Source organism: Lithobates pipiens, unplaced genomic scaffold (genome assembly GCF_037356315.1).
Source record: "Lithobates pipiens isolate NorthernLeopardFrog02 unplaced genomic scaffold, aLitPip1_a1.2 Scaffold_16, whole genome shotgun sequence".
In the NCBI taxonomy this organism is placed as follows: domain Eukaryota; kingdom Metazoa; phylum Chordata; class Amphibia; order Anura; family Ranidae; genus Lithobates; species Lithobates pipiens.
Window position 1 is genome coordinate 73,150,947 of NW_027507748.1, and position 22,913 is coordinate 73,173,859.

At 41.9% G+C, this 22,913-nt stretch overlaps 1 protein-coding gene across 1 annotated transcript in view; it reads right to left on the reverse strand.

Moving 5' to 3' along the window:
* Nucleotides 1-392: 392 nt before the first annotated feature.
* The window catches only part of GABPA (GA binding protein transcription factor subunit alpha), a 28,496-nt gene continuing 5,975 nt past the window's right edge, over nucleotides 393-22,913 (reverse strand). The window contains exons 2-10 of the mRNA XM_077480036.1: nucleotides 19,297-19,397; nucleotides 16,096-16,240; nucleotides 14,209-14,293; nucleotides 11,828-12,070; nucleotides 10,664-10,858; nucleotides 7,701-7,754; nucleotides 6,874-7,017; nucleotides 6,277-6,469; nucleotides 393-1,058 (exon numbers count right to left, since the gene is read on the reverse strand). Coding sequence (XP_077336162.1) covers nucleotides 830-1,058; nucleotides 6,277-6,469; nucleotides 6,874-7,017; nucleotides 7,701-7,754; nucleotides 10,664-10,858; nucleotides 11,828-12,070; nucleotides 14,209-14,293; nucleotides 16,096-16,240; nucleotides 19,297-19,373 — 1,365 coding nt within the window. The 5' untranslated portion in view covers nucleotides 19,374-19,397 and the 3' untranslated portion in view covers nucleotides 393-829. The remainder of the gene's footprint in view (nucleotides 1,059-6,276; nucleotides 6,470-6,873; nucleotides 7,018-7,700; nucleotides 7,755-10,663; nucleotides 10,859-11,827; nucleotides 12,071-14,208; nucleotides 14,294-16,095; nucleotides 16,241-19,296; nucleotides 19,398-22,913) is intronic.

Genomic DNA, 22,913 nt, shown 5'->3' on the forward strand with positions numbered 1-22,913 from the left:
GACAGTCTATCCCTCCTCAATGGCTGCAACTAGGCTCCTGCTGCTGTCTGAGCCTATGAAGGAGAGCGCCTCTGCTTTCATGCACAGTGCTTGATTCAGATCAGGAAAGTACAAGGCAGGGCTCGGTGTGGGAAGCTGAGCATTAACTTTTTTTTTACCTTAATACAGAGAATGCATTAAGGTAAAAAATCTTCAGCCTTTACAACCACTTGAAGCTTATCACACAGTTGTTTTTTCTTTCATCGGGTTAAAATAAAGGCTAGTGTCTGATCATATTACATATTGTTTGCTACAAAATGACATGTGCACATCAAGTTACCTTATTTTCAAATGTTGAAAAGGGGCTTGGATTATAAAGCGCAAAATTAAAGTTTAAATAAAAAAACTGAATATGAAAACAATACTTTTTATAGTGTTGTTAAAGCAGAGGGGAAAATGATGCATTGAGATCTTAAAAAAAAAATAAAAAAAATAATAATAAATGACAAGAACCAGCAGATTAAGCAAAAAAAAAAAAAAAAAAAAAATGAATGGCTGAGGGAAGTCATTCTAGCTGAGATGACAAATGTTCATCATGGGAAGGGAACGACAACCTGACTAAAAAGTGTAAATCACTGATAAGTTCATATTCAAAATATATAAAATATATCATGCTCCCTTAAATTAAGGGCTCTTGCAAAGAAACTTGTAATACGAAAAGTAACAAGTTCCAAATTTGTTAAAGTCCTCTGTAGAAAATCATGCCGAACACTGTACAGTCTGAAAATAAAGGGTCTTCGGGCTCTGGAGAGGCAGGGGTCTCACACTAGAAGTCTGGCCCGCCAAGTGCTCAGTTGTCTTTCTCCGATTGCAGTGATGCGGTGGCCAAGGCTAGGGCTGTGACTGGCTGTGCAATGCCATGTAACTGCAGCTTGGCCATTTTCTTTTGCTCGCACTCAGACACTAAGCGGCTCAACTCGGCTGCACTGTAACCAATCAGAGTCTTCAGATCGCACACAAATTTGTAGACAAATCTCTTCCCTTGAACTTTACAGATCATGTCACCGTCATAGTAATATCTGGGAAGAGGTAAACATTAAAAAAAAAAAATTAAAAAAGAAAGTTTTCATAATTATATACATAATCAGCTCTCTATATCTTACAAAAAAAATGCTACATAAGTGATATTGCACATTTTAAAATATTAAACATTTCCTTTCCAATTTTCAATGCTGCAAGTTTCTATAAAATTAACACTATATGGCAACCTGGAGGCATTCTGTACACATTTATATGGAACACGCCTCAGAAATGTAATTTCCTGTTTGTGGAACTGGTTCACAGATTTTCCCAGAAGTCTGCACTAAGATCAGGCCAGATTTTAGGCATCCTCTGCAGAAAACATTTCATTTTTGGCGAGGGTCAAACACATCTGAAGAGACTCAGACACTGCAACTTTCCTCAAACTTTGTAACAAAATCATGCAAAGAAGAATAAAGCAGGGCACCAGATAAGCGTTAGAATAAAGCAGCTACATTTAATTAAATCTCCAAAGAAAGCGCTCTCTCGTCTGGGTGAACCGGCAGCTGCTGCTAGGCACAAGGGAGGACCCACTCATGGAAGACAATTGGCAGTGTTCTCTTGCCTCACTCCTGCCAACAAGAGATTGTAATAGGTGGTAGAGAATGACAGATGGGTGGGCAGCAACACGTTTGAGGACCCGCCTCCTTTGTCAAGTTCGACATGCTGCTTTATTCTTCTTTGCATGTTTTATGAGGATATCCCCAAATCTTCTGGCAAGGAGCTGCCAGCACTAGCGTGTTCCAAAGGAGACTTACCCCAGCTGATCACTCAACCAGCATTGTGCTAATCCCAAACGAAACATTACTGACTTGATTGTATTACCTCTCCACTTATTTAAGTGTGTGGTTTTACTTGTTTATTCACAAGGTTGGATATTTGTAACAGGATCAGCTAACAAAGAAATAGTTACTCCCATTCACTGTGCACATTGACAGCTTTTCCTCAAGAGCAACTGGGTAAGAATCTGCGAATAAGTTCATCAAAATCCTTGCGATGTACATTGATGACCCAGATGGAAGGTTTTTTCTCAAAAGTGGAGTTACTCTTTAACCACTTCGGCTCCGGGCTTTGACACTTATTTACAAATAAAAATCTGCATTTTTTGCAAGAATATACATTATATATTTAACCACTTCAATGCTGAGCACTTTCACCCCCTTCCTGCTCAGGCCAGCTTTCAGCGCTGTCACATTTTGAGTGACAATTGCGGTCATGTAGCACTATATCCAAACCATTTTTATCCATTTTTCAGAAATAGAGTTTTGTTTTGGAAGTATTTGAGCACCACTGGGTTTATTTGCTGAAGTGGAAAAAAAAAAAAAAAAAAAAAAAGTTCTTCACTTGTTATAAAATTTTGTAAATAAGTAATTTTTCTCCTTTGATGGACACAGATAGGCATGGGCTGGCTGACCGCCAGGACAGCCGCTGATCGGCTCTCCTCTACTCGTGCCTTGTCAGCGTGAAGAGGAAAAGGTTGATGGATGTCACTGCCTGGTTAACGATGGTCTTATGGCTGCACCATCTTTAATGCATCTTTTAGGATGTTAACTTTAAAAAAAAAAAAAAAAAAAAACTTGTTTCCAGGGGTTAGGTAGCACCATCTTAAGTATTGTTTTCTGAGTCCACAGTGGAGTGTATATCCACCCTTACATGGAGCACTTCCTGTACTGTTAACCAAGCCTCCTTCTCAATCCAACATTTCTATGGCAACCCTGCTTCCCTGTTCATAGCTGACTTGTTTATTTCATAGTATTTACTTGTGCCGATGTATAATGTTTCCCTTTGTCAGACTTATCAGCTTCAGCTGATACGACTGCAGTAATGGCTGCAGTTTAGACTGTATGTGATGTCACATGGTCACATGGTGTGTAGGAGGAAGCTCTGAGTGATTAGCAGCGTTCAGTGTTGTGCCCTAGGAAGTCCTGATAACAGATAGATAAGACAGAGAGTGTGCCTTAAATCAGGGGAGATCTGGGCATGCTCAGTGACTTCATTCTACAGAACAAGGATAACAATACTAAGCAAGTAAGGAGATATCTACAAGCAGTGTTCATTAGGATTTTTTTATGCTGATTTACAAGGGACAAAGTTGTGGGGGAGGGTATACAACCACCTTAAGCACCATATAGCAATATGGTGTGACCAAATCCGCATCTTTTTTGATAATGATTTTTGAAAATGTCTACGTGTTTTAAATAAGTCTTGCAGGAGGGTAAGTGTCTGTGTGCGCTGTAATATTTTGTTCAGTTGTGATTAGACACAGCTGATCACATGGTAAAGAGTCTACGTCATAGGCACTTTACCAAGTTCAAAGATGTGGTGCCTCAGAGTGACACACTGCACCACCGATCGGCGCTCTGCGCGCCCGCATCTTATCCTCCTGTTAAATGTCACCAAGTCAGTATAACACAACCACCCTGCGGCTGTCATGTTGCGGCAGGCAGGGAGTGGTTAAAGCAGAGGCCCTAGCGAATACCTTGGTGGTTGCTGCATTTATTTTGTCATGTTATTTGCGCAGCGTTTTTTCGATTTTATTTTTTTAATATACACTTTTCAAAGGCAAAAAAAAAAAAAAAAAAAAACAAACACACCTCAATACATAACCCAATTCTTCAAAAAATGTAAGAGGTTACACCAAGTAAAATGGATTTACTATTCATGGGCGATTTACAGAGGTCTGGCACTAGACTTACTGCCCATAATCTGACATTTGCAGTGAGATCCCTCATGTGTGGGACAAACGCTGTTTGAGTGCGTGTGGGACCACCAAACACCTACAGTGATTTTAAGGTGCCAACATAGGCTGAGGCACAGATCTAGGGAAGGGTATAGAAACATTTCTGCAGCATTGAAGGTCCCAATGAGCTCAGTGGCCTCCATCATCCATAAATGGAAGTCTGGAACCACCAGGACTCTTCCTAGGGTGGGCTGCCTGGCCAAACTGAGCAATCGGGGGAGAAGGGCCTTAGTCAGGGAGGTGACCATGAATCCGATGGCAACTCTGGTAGAGTTCCAGCATTTCTCTGTGGAGAGAGGAGAATCTTCCAGAAGAACCATCTCTGTAGCCCTCCACCAATCAGGACTGTATGGTAGAGTGGCCAGACGGAAGCCACTCCTCAGTTTAAAAATAAAATAAAAAGCACGACAGACCACCTGGAGTTTACCAAAAAGGCACCTAAAGGACTCAGACCATGAGAAAATTCTCTGGTCTGATAAAACAAAGACTGAACTCTTTGGCCTAAAAGGCAAAAAAGCATGTCTGGGGGAACCAGGCAACGCTAATCACCTGGCCAATACCAACCCTACAGTGAAGCATGGTGACTGCAGCATCATGCTGTGGGAATGTTTTTCAGTGGCAGGAACAGAGACTAGTCAGGATCGAGGGAAAGATGAATGCAGCAATGTACAGAGAAGTCCTTGATGCAAACCTGCTCCAGAGCACTCGGGACCAAAGACTGGGGCCAAGGTTCATCTTCCAACAGGATAACAACCCTAAGAACACAGTTGAGATAAGTGGCTACGGGACAACTCTGACTTGAACCCGATTGAAAATCTCTGGAGAGATCTGAAAATGACTGTGCATCGGCACTCCCCATCCAACCTGATAGAGCTTGAAAGGTCCTGCAAAGAAGAATGGGAGAAACCACCCAAAAATAGGTGTGCCGAGCTTGTAGCATCATACTCAAAAAAAGACTAGAGGCTGTAATTGGTGCCAAAGGTGCTTCAAAGTATTGAGCAAAGGCTGTGAATACTTATATACATAGGAAATTGTTTTGTTTTTTTGTTTTTAATAAATGAATAAATTCAAACAAACTTCATGTTGTCATAATGGGGTATTTGTAGAATTTTGAGGAAAATAATGAATTTAATTTTGGAATAAGGCTGTAAGCTAACAAAACGTGGAAAAGGTGAAGCAATGTGAATACTTTGCGGATGCACTGTATACTGACACCAACCTAAAAAGTTCTTTAACTGAAAAGTTGCTTCTGCCCTCTTTGCAACTGGCCACGATTGTCATCAGCATCATAGATGTCTGTATGGATTCTCCTAACTGCTGGCACTGGGGACTGAATTTTACAGCTAAAGATCTTTGTCTTCAAGTAAAATGGTGGCATAAAAAAAAAAAAAAAAGTGAACCTTTGGAATGAACTGGTTTTATGCAGTAATTTGCCATAAAATGTGATCTGATCCCCATCTTCGTAATGCAACAGAATATCCTTAACCACTTCTGGAGTCGCTTTGAGGATGGATATCATTATAGCAGCAGCTAGCTGCCATAACCCTGGTATCGATTTGCGTTCGGCCGGTGGTCCGGTATGAGATAAAAGTGGTGTCTGCAGTGGATTCACCGCAAGATCACTTATCGGCGGTGGGAGAGCCCCCCCCCCCCACCCCCGCTTACCGGAGCTGTTGGCAGCGGAAAACTGATATTTCCCATGACTGTGCATGGAGACGAGTGAGGTAAAGAAGGCCCCCACCCGTCTCCATGACACCGCAGGGCGAAAGACGTCAAAATGTCACTTCTGCCCATAGCTCTTAAAGGGACATTTTTTTAAATGACAATTTTTATTGCATTTTAGTGTAAATATGAGATCGGAGGTCTTTTTGACCCCATATCTCATATTTAAGAGGTCCTGTCATGCTTTTTTTCTATTATAAGGGCTGTTTACATGGTCTGGGCTCAGACTGGATCACTCTAACCAATGACGGGGGAGCCATCATCTAATTCCAATTTATTTTTTATGCAAATAAAAAGAAAAACACACACATTACATTAACATTTATCCCTTCATAAATCTCACAGCCATCATCTTTGGGCAAACACTGCTTGTGGCTATAAAAGCTGCTAGTAATAATCGCATGAAAAAAAAATAAATAAATAAATTAAAAAAAAATAAAAATCAGACAGGCTGGTTGTGCCCAAGTTGTTCGACCAACTTTGGTACATTCAACCTGCACGTACATAATCGATTCTTGCTGAACTAGCAAAGATTCCAACTGTCTATGGCCAGCTTAAGGTGAAGATCACATCACACAGCAAATAACTGCAGAAAACCAGTTACCCCCAAAAGGTTCATATTTATTTTCTCGCTACTGTTAGGCACATATCTCCAGACATGCTGAAACCCTGCAGTTCATCAAGTATTTCAGCTAAATTCCAATTTTTCACATTCTATTTAGCTCTGGAAAGATGAGGGAAATAAAAATTCTTACCGAAGTGCACGGCTCAACTTCTCGTAGTTCATGGTGGGCTTATTTTTGCGCTGGCCCCATTTTTGAGCAACAAGCTCTGGTTGGTTCAATTTGAACTCTCCTTCATCTCCTACCCATGAGATACAGTCTCTGGCATCTTTGTCAGTGAGAAGCTCCAGCAGGAACTGCCATAGCTGGATCTGACCGTTGTTACCTACAGACAGAAAGCCATGAGGTGGGATCAATGACAACACACTAGCCATTCACTCTAGGCAAAATATCTCTACACAAGCAAAGTTTCTAGCAATTTCTGTGCCACCTATAACCATTTTGTTCTTGCCCATGTTGGAAGCAGGGCCTGCAAAATCTATAAAACATACAGATAAGGTGAACTGACACTTGCATTTAGATTTGTGCCATTAAGGGCGCATCTCCATAAATGGAGCACAGAAACCATTTTGAGCAAAAGCAATTGCTCCTTCATCGGCTGACCAATATAGTACACTTGAAAATAATGAAATAAGTTGCTGTTCACATAAATGTATTTGTTTGTAATACACAGAAGCACATTTGGAATACCAACTAGCAATGCAAATCAGCATAAGATTTTATATATACCTGTTCTGTTACCAGGAGAACTTCTGTCTTCTCCTGATATGCGAGGTGCCCGCTGCACTTTAGCCACTTTGGTTTGAGTGTTTATGACTTTAATAGTTGTTGTGGGAGTTGAATTTGCAAGGGATCCTGGGATTATCTGTACAGCTGTAAGAAAACATGATTGTTAAAAAGAGCCAACTGTCTAGTATATGAGCAAATGCTATCTAGTCACTGTAAAAACCCTTCCATATCTCACGTTATGAAATAAAATGTCAGTTTCCAGATTAAAGTGATGCTAGTTTTTTTTTTTTTTTTTTTATATAAACATGTCATATTGCCTGCTCTGTGCAATGGATCCTCCTCTTGTTCCCCCACCATTGCTCCTGGCCCCTTCACCCCGAGTGCCCACCAATAGCACTCTGCTTGCTATGGAGAGCACTCACTTCAGAGCCACCTGTGTCCATTAGACACACAAGTGCGGCTCTGCCTTGCCCCCCCCCCCCTCATTGGCTGTGACTTACAGCAGTCCAAGCCAGTGGTCGCCAACCTTTCGACCTCACAAACAACTAAACTCACAATTTTGAATCCCACGGACCAGAACATGAATTTTACATGCCTTACACACAGCTCTGGCCCTCTGCCTGAATCACGCTGCTCCCTTATAGAGACACAATGCTCAGCAGGGGGAAAGCTGTGCTCAGGTTATTCATGAAGGTTAAAAGCCTTCTGCTTTTACAACCACCAAGAGGAAAAAAAAATAAATAAATAAATAAATAAAAAAAAAGTATAACAATATTTGGTCGATAACACAGCACTGAAATAAAGACCAAACACAAAAATTGACTTACGTTGATCAATAGTAACTGTAGCAATTTCTCCATGTTCTTGGCTAGCCAACACATCTGCAGAACAAAATATAAAAAAAAAAAAACTGATTATATGCAGCAATCCTAATACTGGGCATTAAAAAATAAATAAACAGCTGATAGATCAGTAAAATTTACCAAGAGTAAATCAGTTCTATGGAAAATCTAACTAGTGTGTGGCCATCCTTGGAAATCTAACCACTGGAAGAGGCCTTTAACTGCAGCTCTTGATTTAAATTAAACTTATGTTGACAAAAACAGAGAACTGCAATTGATTGTAAACGTAGGGCGATTCTTTCAGGCAAAATTACTGAAAATAAAAAAAAAAGCCAATAGAATGAAACAGCTAGCACAATTTGGTGACCTTGTCAGGCTCTAAAACAATTCTAATTAGGGTGGGGGGGCACGGCGCGCTGGTACCCGTTGACAGGTACCTTGTCCCCACTTCCGTCAGACCTTGCCGCAGCGAGATCCATCAGAAATCAGCCCCCCCCCCTCCCCCTCTGCTGATGGACCAGTAAGGGAGCGCAGCAGGGACCCGGCTGGGAAGCCGCAAAGCTTCACTGCCAGTTTCCCTTACCGGCAATGGCGACAGCAGCACCAGCTGGGGTGCCAACATTTATGGACTCCAGGACAGGCAAGTGTCCCAATATTAAGTCAGCAGCTACAGTATGCATAGCTGTGGACTTAATTTGGGAGGGTTGAGCGTAACTCCGCTTTAATGACCAGTATGCCACTGAACTTTTGGTGGTTATACCAGGATGATGCCCGCAGCACATCTTCCAGCTGGCCGGACAGGCCAAGCAAACTTGGGTTCAGCAAAAATGGCCGTCTGCGATAACATCACTTCCAGCTTACCTGGATGTCAACCACGCCTTTAAAAATATAAAAAATAAATAAAAACATTCAAAAAACACACATCTTGGGGTTTTGAATGCTTGCAGATGAAAGATCTGGGGTCTATAAGGCCCCAAATCCCTCAAGAGGATCTGTTACTGGGATGTTCACATTCCTTGTGACACCAATAAAAGTGATAGTGTTTTTTGTTATTAATCACTTAAGGGCCGAACCTCTCTTTCTGGAATTTGTTTACAATTTAATTTTTTTTTGCTAGAAAATTACTTTGGGAAAAATTATTTTTTCATTCAAAAAACAGTAAAAAAGTTAATTTTTTTTTATATTGTGAAAGATAAATGTTACGCCGAGTAAATTGATAAACATGTCACGCTTCAAAATTGCACTCGTGGAATGGCGTCAAACTTTTAGCCTTAAAAACTAAATGTCATGTTAAAAAATAAAAATAAAGTTGAGCTGGTCCAGAAATGATTAAAGTGACCCCCGTCCCTTGTGCTAGGGCGCAAAGGCGAATGCGCACATCAGTCCCGCATGCACGCAAACCGCAATAGTCCCACATGAGGGGTATCGCCACGAATGTCAGATAGGCAGTAATTCTAGCACTAGACCTCCTTTTGTAATCTAAAATAGTAACATGTAAATTATTTTAAAGTGTCAGCTATGGATCGTAAAATTTACTTAGTTTGCCGCTGCTGCAAGGCCGTGCACAATTTTAAATGTTTGAAATCCATTTAGTCGGTGTAACTTTTTTTGAAAATAATAAAATAAGGGTTATGTATTGTGTTTTTTGCATTAAAACTGCTGTTTAAACATGACAAAAACATTATGAACTAGATACTCGTGTCTTTTCAACTATGTTTAAAGGATAATTTTTTTTGCTAGAATAGGATTTTTAAATGTAAAAAAGAGCTGCAGTGGTTAAAGTAGAGTTCCATTCATTTATAAGTTTATTAAAAAATTCATCAGCTACAAAAAATAGCTGCTGACTTTTAATAGACACTCACCCGAAGCCTTTTTCCTCTCCTCTGCCATTGCAAGTGTGGGCACCTGGCTGCAACAGCTTGAGGCTTCACAGCCAGGTGCACACTGCGCTCTAAGTGGCAAGGCGCTTTGTGACGTGCCTCAGAAGATTGCAGAGGGGGGAGAGGAGTCGCCGCCTAGGTGGCGAGGCAATGTGAACAGGGAGTGGGAGCTGGGTGCCTGTTAAACCTAGGTCCCCGCTTGACCTCCGCCACCCCCCCCCCCCCCCCCCCAAAAAAAAAAATATATAAATGCCAAATGTGGCCTGTAAGGGGGGTGAAGAGTGCTTAAAGCAGAAGTTCCTCTTTTGGGTGGAACTCCGCTTTAAGGATCAGAAATTGTAAAGTGTTCTTACTATCAAGCTTGACCTCGTAAAGCAGAGTTCTACCCTTTTTAAAGTCAGCAGCTACAAAAACTGTAGCTACTGACTTTTAATAATGAAACACTCACCGGTCACGCGATGCGGGTGCAGGAAGCCTCGCTCCTCTCCCCCTCCTCTCCAAGGCACCGGCGCTTTAACCGTGGGCACCCGTCTGTGGCTTCACATGCTCAAGCCACGATGCGCACTGTGAATGGCCGGGCAATCTTCTGGGATGGGACCTGTGACGTGTTCCAGAAGATTGGAGGGAGGGTAGAGATGTGATCTTTACTGCACCATGAAGCCAGGGGAGGAAGTGGGAGCTGGGTGCCTGTAAAAACAGGGTACCCCCCCCCCCAAAAAAATTATGACATGCCAAATGTGGCACGTCAGGGGGTCACAAGTAATTAAAGCGGAAGTTCCATTTTTGGGTGGAACTCCGCTTTAATCTACACCGACTTTCCTGACAGTGTCTTAATCATAGGATGTGGTAAAACATTTTCTCAATAGCATATTCAGTAAGCTTTGCTAGGCGATTAGGAGTACACAAGAGGAGCAGTACCTGCAATAAGAAAAACATACAAAAAATACTGAATTCACAGCATCCTTCAGGTTAAGAATAAATAGCGGTGTGACCAGTTTTTATATGCTAGTTTTCCATCTACTCATATACAGTAACAAAATTTGTAAGACTTTTGGAAGGGTTTCTTACATTTTCTGAGCAGCTCTAGATGACTCCACAATATCTCTCCTCTGGGGACTCTCTGGAAAAAATCTTCCTGGCTAATTTGACACAAATCCCTCCCTGGAATACTAAGGGCGTTCACATTGATATCCGATATACCAAATTCCTTCAATACCCATAGGACCCAATGCAGGACCTGGTCTGTAGACCACTGAATGGGATCTGTAAAAAATTGAACAAAAAAGGTCAATACTGAGGTTAAAGCAGAACTAAATCCAACCGTTTCCAAAAAGTAATCGCAAGTAATAAAAAGGTTATTAAATCTTTAATCAATCATACACTTTTTTGCAGGGTTTTCATTTACATTCTGCCCAACTAGCATGTACACAGTGTATGCTACATTCAAGGCATGCCTCTGGCATTGATGGCTGTCATAGTTGCCAGTGTGCTCTGTTCAATCCCTTGAATGGTTCTGGTCATATGCACAGAACTATGGCACCAGCAGATCTAAAAAAGCTACTAAGATGGCACCAATTCCCAGAAGACAGGAGGGTTTAGTCCCACTTTAAGCACAAGATAAAAAAATAAAACAAAAAAATATATATTTTAGTGCTGACACCAAGTTCCCACCTCACTTATGAGAACATATGATGTTCTGCTCCGAGGACTCTTGGACAGCGTGTCAAAAGGTGAAATAAGTACCATATTAGTATATATACACACACACACACACACACACACAACTATTCACAGCCCTTACAGCAAAGCAGCAAGCTTACCAACTGGCAATATGAGTTTAAATGCCCACTGTCTAGCACTGACTTGTATAGGATGTGCTGGTGACAACAGCAAATATAACAAAGTAATGTGAATGTAAGGAAGGCACTAACCAGGCCAGTCTATTCTGACAAAAGAGTGGAGTCAAAAGACAGGACAGGATAGGATAGGATATCAGTCTGCAGTTAATGGCTTTTCACAGTATATATTTGCAGCTAGCAATGGAAATATAGGTTAAAAGTCCATTCATTTTTTTTGCCCATAGATGAGCTGTCTAGAAACTAGTCCACCATATGAACCATTTGTGGGTGCTAAAAACAAAAACCACCTTTCCTTGTATATGAACATATTGCAGACATTCAACAACATCTGAAAATCAAACTACTGCATGCAACATCCACCTACAGTACTTACCATAGGGTATGCCCAAGCGTTCTTGTTCCTTTCTGTAGCCCTCCAACGCTGCTGCCCATCGTGTCACCTGTTCAGAGGTCTCATCAGAAACAGTGACATGCTTTGTATCATCCAGAGTGATCACCTGACCTTCCTCTACAATCTGAGCTTCAACTGCACCATGATGGGCATCAGGATCAATCACCACCTCCACAGTTTCCACTGGCTTTACAATCTCAAGTATGTTCAGCCTTGGCTCCAGTCCTAAAACAGCCACAAAAGAAAAATTACTAAAAACAAACTTCTGAAAATAGTCTTATACCATTACACAAGAAAAAATAAATCAGTGCAGCAATCAAATGCATTCAAAGTTGGTCTCAAAAATGCCAATTTGCTACAGTATGTTAAAGTGAGACGGTCAGAACGTGAAGATCAGACACGTACGCATTCAAAGTACTACAATTACTGTATTCCTAAACATGTGAAAGGCTATATTGTGCCATGTGTGCCTGCACAAATACTATCTGCCCTTAAAGTGGCTGTAAAGGCTTTTTACATTAATGCACTCTCTACATGAAGGAAGAAAAAAAAAAAAAAAAAAAAAAAACCTCCTATGCTTAGCTCGATCTCGATCCAGTGCTGTGCTCGAAGCGCAGCAGAGCTGCTGTCCCTCGTTCTCACTTGCTCAGAGACAGCAGTGAAGCCATTGGCTCCTGCCAATCACAGCTTGTTATGAGGGAGCAGGGCCAAGCTTGGCCGTCTATAGGCACAGGCAGCACACACAGATTGAGAACTTATTGTGGCACAGCTGTGGGTTAGAAGTGGCTTCCTATAGTGGCACGCCAAGAAGAGGAGCCAGGAGCACTGGTGGGGGACCCCTGAAGAGGGGGATTGGGGAACCTATTGCAGAGCAGGAAATTATAAACCTGTAAATTATAGTTACATAGTCAGGAAAAAAAAAAACAAGTCCATCTAGTTCAACTAATAAAAGGGAACATAAGGTGTTGCAAGACTTAACCAAGTGCATATGCACTTGGCCCCTTTCCCTTACTCCCCCTGCAAAGTCCCAGAAATACTTGTTGATCCTGCCAGTGAAGCCCACCCAATGCAGCTTTCAGTGCAGAGCTATCCCTCATGTAGACTGCCAACTTGCAATACAGTGGGATGAGGGGATGAGATATTGAGGGGGGGGGGAGGGGGGGGGGGGGTTTATTGTCACTGCTTATTGAAAAGCCTGTAGTAGCTGGTCAATAAACACCTGGAAACACCTAGCTCTTCCCACAGCTTTAAGTTGACAACACTGTCTATTGCTAGAACCTTCCAACTGAACTGCAGTGTCCTGGATGGGGGAGGGTGTGAGGCACAAATGAAAGATATGGCAAAGTAGGAAGCCGACGGAAGGTTTTTTTAAATTTGAGATTTCAAATTCTTATTTTCAGCCCCATACACACTTAGGGAAAAAAATATATATATAATTTTTCGGAAGAAAAATTCCATACAAGGCACAAAATTGTTTGATTTTCGTAGTGTGTACAAAAAAAAAAAAAATACAAAAAAAAAAAAAAAAAAAAAAAACTTGACACCAATTTGGACTGCAAACGAAAATTTCTAAAGGGGACAAACACCAAAGTTTCTCTTCTACGGGAACATAACGAACAATTCTTTATGTGTACATTTTCTTACAATAAGGCCCCTTTCACACCAATGTCCCGTTCAGGCCCGCCTGTCAGTTTTTCAGGCGGACCTGAACGGGTGCTCCATAGAGCTCTATGGAGCGTCGGATGTCAGCGGTGACATGTCCGCTGACATCCGACCCGCTCCGATCCGAAAAAGTGTGACGGAGGAAAAAGCTATTTTTCCATCCGTCTGCGGATCGGATCGGATGACGACGGGCACTGCGGTCCGTCGTCATCCGATCTCCCATAGGGGAGAGCGGCGCTGTGACAGGTCCGTCCCTGCACAGTGTGCGGAGACAGACCTGTCATCTCCCTGCTCAGCGGGGATCGGCGGAGTGATCCCCGCTGAGCAAACGGACATCCACGGGGCGGATCAGAACTGATCCGCCCCGTGTGAAAGGACCCTAAAAAGAAAAGACTATAAAAAAAAAAAAAAAAAAAAAAAAGGACTGGGCATGATCAGAAACCGTATTAAAGAAAAAATAATAAATAAAATAGACTGTTGTATGAGAGCTTTCGTACACTTTCTACTTCGCTTGCGACTTGCTGTGAAATGAGAAAAAAAATCAGGACAAATATTCGCCTGATTTTCTTAGTGTGTACCCTGCTTGAGGGTTATATTCCCTGTCATCTATGGGTTAAACACATCTTTATTAACTGGTCTTTAAAAACAAAACAGTAGTGTAGAAGAGAATACATTACTGTAATCTTAGAACGAATACTAACCTTGCTGGGATATAACCTGCACACTAAGCTGTACAGACCCATCTGTTTTAACTCCTTGATCAAATAAACTTCTGTCCGGATCAAGCTGAAACAGAACAGTTTTAACAAACAGTTTATAATGTACTCATCACAAAAATGCTCCATATAAATACCATGCACATACCTAGAACAAACAGGTGAATAATAGGTGTGTAACAATCGTCACCAAGCAACCATCGTCGTCAATATCTTCCAACTTCTTAAAAGCGGAATTAAACCCTGCGGTCTTTTACAGCCAAGCAAGCTGGCATCTTAGCCTCTCTCTGATCTGCAGTTGCCATTTGATGGCATGACAGTTCAGCTGAGAGCACAAGCACTTATCAATCACAGCATGCCTTGTATGTAACGGTTTTGGGAAAGTGATAAATTGATGGGTTTAGTTCCACTATTAAACCACTTTATTAAAATAATATACAGTATAAGAGCTCTTTAAAGTGGTATTAAAAGCAAATGTTATATACAGCTTACCAGTGCTTAGATGCGAGTGCAGCATTGTCTTTAGCATTTCTTTTGGTAATCTGGCCGGTAAGTCTTATTTTTCAAAAGAACAAGCGCTCTTGTAGATATATTACAGGGATAAGACAAACTATTTTCTGCGGTGGTGTGTCCCGGAAGTGGGTGCAGATACCTGGATTATCCAGGTAACTGCACCCCCCTCAAAGGTGCAGATTGTGGCAGCGGAGGGGGGGGGGAGGGATCAGATTAGCGGAACTTCTACTTTAGGGTGGAGAACCGCTTTAAACGGTGAGCACTTAGATCTTTTCTTTCTACCCATGACCTGGCGTCCTTGCTGAGATCTAAGGAGACGTGAGAGAAGTTTATGGTCCGTGTTACCCGCTTGCATGACCATATGTTTGCACAGGGGTCTATTGCATAAGGTGAGAGTGATTAGACCGGAGGTGGAGGGATTGTCAGGCTACTGTAGGGAAAGAAAAAATTACGTCAGTGCTACAGTTTTAATTTAAAATGTATTTGTGTGAACTATGAAGTTAAGTCATGGACTGAACTAGTGTTGGGTGATTGTATATAGTGTATACCACATTTACCACTGACTAACGCAAGGAGATCAGCTAAAAGTGGTTGAATCTGTATGTCTTTAAAGGGGCTGTAAAGGCAGAAGTTTTTTTTTTTATCTTAATGTATTAAGCCTTCAGTGTGCAGCAGGCCACCCTAAAACTTACCCGAGGTCCTCCTCTGTCCACCAGTGTTTCAGCCGTCCAAGAATTTCGCTCCTGAGTGGCTGAGAAAGCAGCAGCACTATTGACTGCTGTCAGCTAGCCAATCAGAGGAGAGAGAGGGGGTGGTGACAGGGCTCCATGTTTGAATGGACGCAGGGAGCTGTGACTCAGCTTGGGTACCCCCATAGGTAGCCGCTTGCTGTGGGGGCACTCGACAGGAGGGAGGTAGAGGCCAAGAGCACAGAAGAGGGACTCGAGAAGGATCCGGGCTGCTCTGTGCAAATCCACTACACAGAGCAGGCAAGTGTAACAAATTTGTTATTTTAAAAAAAGGAAAAAAAAGATTGGTTTCAATTTGTTAGTGAAACTAAATTTGCTAGTCCATCTAACATTCCCTCCCTCCAGGCAATTCTGTTCAAAAGGTGCCTCTTTGTCCTGAGTGGGGCCATGCCAACACAGGAGGTATTTTGTACTTAAAGTTCAATACAAGAAAACAAATGCATTCCCCACATCTATGAGCTGATAAGCTGAAAATTCTATAATGAGTATTAATACAAACACTTTTTTTGCTCCTGGGATTAAATATGCCAGACACTTTGCACATCTTTCATTGAAGTACTATAACTCCAAGATGAAACTGACCTAGAGATACAAAGATTTTGACTTATACCTGGATGTCTTGCAGGAAGATTTCATGGGCTTCAAGAGAACATTGTAGTCTGGGCTCTAGAAGCTTCTTAAGATTTCCAACTGGTTCATTTATATCAATAGACTGGCTCACAAACTCTGCTGTGGTATAAGTCTGCTCTATAATGCTAAAAGAATTAGGACAAGAACATGAATTTAGAATTAAAAATTCCAACACTGGCATAGGAACAGAGAAAAACTAGATGAGACATGCATTATATTAGCACTGACTGCACTTACTAGGACTAAAGAGGCTTGACTAGTTAATGTTGATTTATTGTAATTGTACATAATTAAAAAAGGACTTGTAAAGGCTCTTTTTAAAAAAAAAAAAAAAAAAACATCATCGCACTTACCTCCACTGTGCAGCTCATTTTGCACAGAGTGGCCCGATCCTCGACTTCTGGGGGCACGCTCCCAAGTCCAGCATTTGGCATCCATAGACACGAATGCCTGACTCTGCCCCACATCACTGGATTTGATTGACGGCAGCGGGAGCCAATGGCTGTGTCGCTATCTAATCAAGAGCCGAGACCCCACGCAGAGGGAGAGGGCGTCTGGCGTGGAATTACGGGGCTCAGGTAAGTAAAGTAAGAGTGTGTGTGTGTTGGCTGGTGACTGACAAGTTTTTTTCCAACTTAATGCATAGTATGCATTAAGGTGAAAAAACATGAAGGTTACCAACCCCTTTAACCACTTGCCGACCACCGCATGACGATGTACGTCCTATTTTTGAAGAGGGATATCTCGGTAACGGCAGCAGCTGCTGCCACAACCGAGATATCCATCTCTTCAGGCGGCGGTCGGCTGTACGATAACGGTGGTCTCCGCGGCGGATTCGCAGCGAGATCACCGCCATCGGCGGCGGGAGAGGTACCACCCCCCCTCCCGCCGCTTACCGGAGCCGTCGGTAGCGGTGGAGGCGATCGGGTCCTCTTCCTAGCTGGGCATAGAGACAAGTGAGGCTAAGATGGCCCCCACTCGTCTCTATACCATAGGAGGGCGGAAGCGACGTCAAAACGTCACTTCCGCCCATACCTCTTAAAGGTATATTTTTTTTAAAATGTCAGATTTTCCTTTTTTTTTGTTGCATTTTAGCCCAAATATGAGATCTGAGGACTTTTTGACCCCAGATCTCATATTTAAGAGGACCTGTCATGCTTTTTTCTATTACAAGGGATGTCTACATTCCTTGTAATAGGAATAAAAGTGATCCATTTTTTTTTTTTTAAAACAGTGTAAAAATAAATAAAATCAATTAAAATAAGAAAAAAAAAAATATACATTTTTTTTAAAAACACCCCGTCACGACCAGCTTGCGCACAGAAGCGAGCGCATACGCGAGTAGCGCCCGCATATGAAAACGGTGGTCAAACCACACATGTGATGTATCACCGCGATCATTAGAGCGAGAGCAATAATTCTAGCCCTAGACCTCCTCTAACGCAAAAAATGCAACCTGTAGAATTTTTTAAATGTCGCTTATGGAGATTTTTGAGGCTAAAAGTTTGACGCAATTCCATGAGCGGGCGCAATTTTGAAGCATGACATGTTGGGTATCAATTTACTCGGCGTACCATTATCTTTCACAATATAAAAAAAATTGGGCTAATTTTACTCTTGTCTTATTTTTTTATTCAAAAAAGTGAATTTTTTCCAAAAAAAGTGCGCTTGTAAGACCGCTGCGCAAATACGGTGTGAAAAAAAGTATTTCAATGACCGCCATTTTATTCTCTAGGGTGTTAGAAAAAAAACAATATAAAATGTTTGGGGGTTCCAAGTAATTTTCTAGCAAAAAAAACTGTTTTAAACATGTAAACACCAAGTCTGAAAAAGAGGCCTGGTCCTTAGGTGGTTAAGCAACCCCAAACAAAGAACATTACCAAGGTGACATGGTAACATGAGAAAAGGAGCAAGGCAACAATCCTTTTTGGATACCCCAAAAAAAATAAAAATAAACGCATGGGTAGGTTTTGTGAACCAAGATTTCAGCTTTAAGTTTTAGATTGAGCAAGGAAAGGGTAAAACCCCTGTTTTTTTATTTGCTGTCTGCATACAAAATGAGGAAATTTCCCTTTACTCAGTTTCCCAGAGACAACAGAGGAAGCTAGAAGGCAATCTCTCCCCTCTTATACAGTGGTCTACTAGAAGAGGTGTGCCCACGGAAGTGTCCCCGTACTCTTGTTCCAGAGAAGACTCTGAACCTTTGGATTGTACATCAGTCTTCCTTTGGTAATTGCACCAGCTACGATTTTCCAATCGTCACCAGGACAAAGGGAAATTCTCCCCAGCACAGACAGACAATACATTCTAAGTTTACACCTTTCTGTACAAAGAAAGAAAAATACAGAAACGGATTTAAAGAGGAGCTTGAGGCTCCTTCAGAAAACAATTAATCAGCAGCTAGAAATACATTTATTAGGGCACATGCCTATCCAGGCATCCAGCGGTGTCCTCACCTGAGCAGATTCTTTAATCAGCTTTTAAGGTGCTTGTGCTGCCATCTTGACAATGGAAACCGGGAGTGAAGCCTTGCGGTGCATACTAGTCTAAAATGACAAAGCTGAACTGCAGCTTTTGATATATTTTACATGGTAAGGCTCCAGCTTGGGCCAAACGAGCTGTCCTGACAAACCCTGTCCTGTTCCTGTTTGTAGTCGAGGCCGCATACAGCACTGTGTTCCAGGTTCGAGCCGAGCCTTCCAAACTCATACCTGGACCACAATGGAGTCCAATTGGCGCACAGCCAGAGAAAGCGAAGTATTCTAGCAATATATACAAAGCTTCCTCAGATTAGCCAAGACGGGCTGACGTCACAACCTCTGACTTAGCCAGAAGCAGCTTGGTATTCATTGCTAGAATAAATCACTCTGAATGGCTAAGTGCCGCATCAGTTACTGTATTCTTGGTATGATACAGGAAGGTCTAGGCCTGCACCCCAAAGCACAGTGCTGTTTGCAGCCTCAGCTACATGCAGTTTATACAGCACGTCCAGCTGCCTCACGTTCATGAGAGACATATGGTAGTTCATTGGGACCAAGCTGGCCCAAACAAACTATGAACTATCTTTTTATATACTTAACAGTTTAAAACCTTCAGGGGGCCGCCATTTTTTACATTTATTGCATAGACTACTACTGCATTAAATAAGCATAGTCAGGGCCGGTGTGATTTGAGCACATACCTTTCCTCTGCGCACTCTGTCTTGTCTGAGCCATCTATTTCTATCTCTATCAACTCCTCAGCCTCCCTCTTCGTCATGGCTGAAATATCACAAAGGCAAGCCTAGAACAAAGAATTAGATTAGCAAAATTGAGACATTTCCACGAAAATGCATACATTACAAAAATGTCATTACTTGATACTGTTTACTGAAGGAGTTTGTCAATACAAAGCTAAAGGAAAAGACAAATACATGAGCAGCCACAACATACAGCGGTAATGCTCACTTACAGGTATAGTACCAGAGATTCTAGCAGTGACCATTATTCGATCATTAATCCCTTCGTAAGTATATAGGCAATTATCTTTTTTTTTTTAACTATTTATTTTTTCCTCTTTCTTCTTGGATTGCAGGCTTACTTTTACTCTTGCAAATTCTCTGATGCTTAAGCCGATGTCTTTAGGAACGAGGAGGCGTCACGCCCGGAAGTCAGTGGGCAGAGAGAAGACAGAGGGAGTAAACACACTGGCAGGGGCTCAGCTATTTTTCCATTTTTGGGCGACTAGGGTTAACCCGATTTTATTTTTTCTTTTTTTTAATCAGCGAGTACCGATACCTTTGGTCAAGTACTTGCCGATACCGATACTTTGTGTTGTGATTTGCGTCAATAGATTTTTCCACAAATCGCACTGCAAAGAATCATACAATTTGAACAGGAATGTGGAACTCAAAGTACATATCTGGCCTACATTGGTGTCCTGGTCCGCCAATGGGAGCAAGTCAGGGCCGCTGGAGGTGTGCACAGGGCTAGAGGAGAAGTTCCAAGACCCGTGGGTATAGGGCGGAAGTGAAGTGCGCTTGGGGGCGAACCGCCTCTACATCTCCTCTAGCCCTGCGAGCACCTCAAGCAGCCCTGATTTGCTACCATCGGTGGATCTAGAGTCTGGACACCCATGTAGATTAATTTGCATGTGGCCAGATATGCACCATGAGTTCTAACATTCAACACTGCCCACTAGATGGCACTTAAATCCCTTTCTATACATATGCGAGTATAGACCAGACATGTTAGGGCAAGTGGGCTCTTGGCTACTTCTACCCCTCCTCACCATTAAGGTCTGGGGAATTTTCTGGCCATGGACCCAAGCCACTTAGTTATCACTTTTGCCTCATGGCAAAGTGCTGCATCATTCTGGAAAAGTGGAAAAGGCATTGTTCTCACAACTATCAAAGAACAGTTTGGTGAGGAAGTTGCTCTCGGAGGATATTTTTGTACCATTCTTTATTGATGGCAGTGTTCGTAGGCAAAATTGTGAGTGCGCCCACTATCCCTTGGCTGAGAAGCAACCCCACACAAATGATCTCATGATGCTTTACTGTTGGCATGACACCACTGATGGTAGCGCTCACCTTTTCTTCCCTGGACACAGTTTTTTTCCGGATGCCCCAAACAATCGGAAAGGGGGGGGGGGGGGAATCAGGAAAAAAAATAACTTTACCCCAGTTTACAGCAATCCAATCCCTGTACCTTTTGCAGGAAATTCTGTCCCTGATGTATTTCTAGGAGAGAAGTGGATTCTTTGCTGCCCTTGACACCAGGCCATCCTCCAAAAGTCTTCTCACTGTGCGTGCCGATGACCTCACATGTGCCTGCAGCCATTCCTCAGCAAGCTCTGCACTGGTGGTGCCCCGATCCCACAGCTGAATCAGCTGTAGGAGACGGTCCTGGTGCTTGCTGGGACTTTCTTGGGCACTCTTCACAAATTAAGTGGAAATGTTTATGGGATTAAAGTCAATTTTCATGGCAAAGAGGGACTTTGCAATGAAATGCAATTCATCTGATCACTCTTCATAACATTCTGTAGTATATCCAAATTGTCATCATAAAAACTGAGGCAGACGACTTAGAAAAGTATCTAGGTAATTCTCAAAACTTTTGGCCATAGCTGTATTGCAGCGCTGGGTAAACGTCTGTATGTCACAGGCATTTTGTAGGCCAAGCTTTCCTTACAGGTCATGAAGCATTAATAGAACATTTTCCTACACAGAATTCTTCCTTTATTAAAAAAAAAAAGGAAGTTGTGTAGTAATGAATTTGATAATCCCAAATTATTAAAGAGTGGCAAAAAATGTCTGAACGCTGAAAAATCTTACCGAAACTCACGGTTTAATAAACTTGTACGGGTCTACAAAATACAAGAAACAAGTGAAAACAGACATCCACATGTGCTTCCGGAAGACGCTTGCAGGAAGTGAATGCAGACTAAATGCTACACAGGAAACAGATTTAAAAAGGAGTTAAGAAAAACAAGGAATCCAGCCTAGCCGTGACAAAGAACATAACCCGAGCGGTGGGGGATCTCTGAACAAAGATTAAAATAAAAACGCAAGTCATATAAAAGATGAAGTAATATTCTAGTGTAGACTGTACACCAGAAAACCAGATAACAAAAAATCTGTGTGGCCCACTTTAGGGTATTTAGCCTGCAGGCTGAATAGGGAAAGAAAAAAAGAAAGGACTGCAAAGTTTGAACAAACGAATCTCCCGCTTCTTGATTTTTTACAGCCGGCACGGCTACCTATGAAAATATCCAAATATCTGCATGCAAGCGCTGTTTGACATGTTCCACTCGTAGCCCTGAATTTCTATTAATTGAATCTGCCCATTAAAGTCAATGGAACGGTGCCTCAAACCTGTCAGAGGCAGCTATGGTGGTTGGCATTTCAATGTAAAATTCCTCTTGGGATCGAAAGACAGCTCAGGAAGTGGCAGTATTGCATCCTGAACACTTGTAAAACCAGCTTTAAATGTCATCTGAAAAGCAATCCACTGTGCACCGCTTTTCAGAGCTGCTACCTGTGTAAAAGCAAAGTGTGGGAAAAAAAATTTTTTTTCACAGAGTGAAAGAATGAGAAAGGCAAACCGGTATGCTCTTACATACAGTGGGGCCATAAAAAAAGGAATATTGGCCATTCTCTAACTGGAAGTTCAATCACAGCAGTGTAAAAATCTGCAGATAACCGCTATGTGTGACTACATGCAAACAAAGACATGGTGACATTTTACCACACCAAGAGATGGTGTATTTATATCTTCTCCCAGGACAACAACTTGCCTGGCAACATACTTATTCCTTAGACAGTTGATATGCATACAAAAGGAACACTCACAAAATTAAACCTTATCCAGACAATGTCAGAGGAGAAGTTACCCACTTCAATATTTCCAAATCTAGAAGTAATTTACTACCTCGCTTCTGATATGGGTGACCTACAATATATCTAGATGTATGATGCTCTTAAATGAAAAGTTAGAAAAATGCCCATAACTGTACAAAGATATAAAAAGATACACTTTTAACAGATTACCAGTGCCAATTACCCATTGGTGGACACTGTATGGACTATATACAAAGACTAAGTACACAAGGCACATCTACTTTTCCAACCAACAATTTATTTTTTTAAAACACATTGTATCTCTCTAACCTGTGTCTGAACAAAGTAATCAGTTTAGATCTACTTTTTTCCTTTATGAAAGGGGTGTGCTTATTCCTACATATGTCAGTGGATGCAAACCCTCTCCTATACCCAGAGAAGTGAGCAGCCTCAGATGATACAGAGATTAAACAAATCTC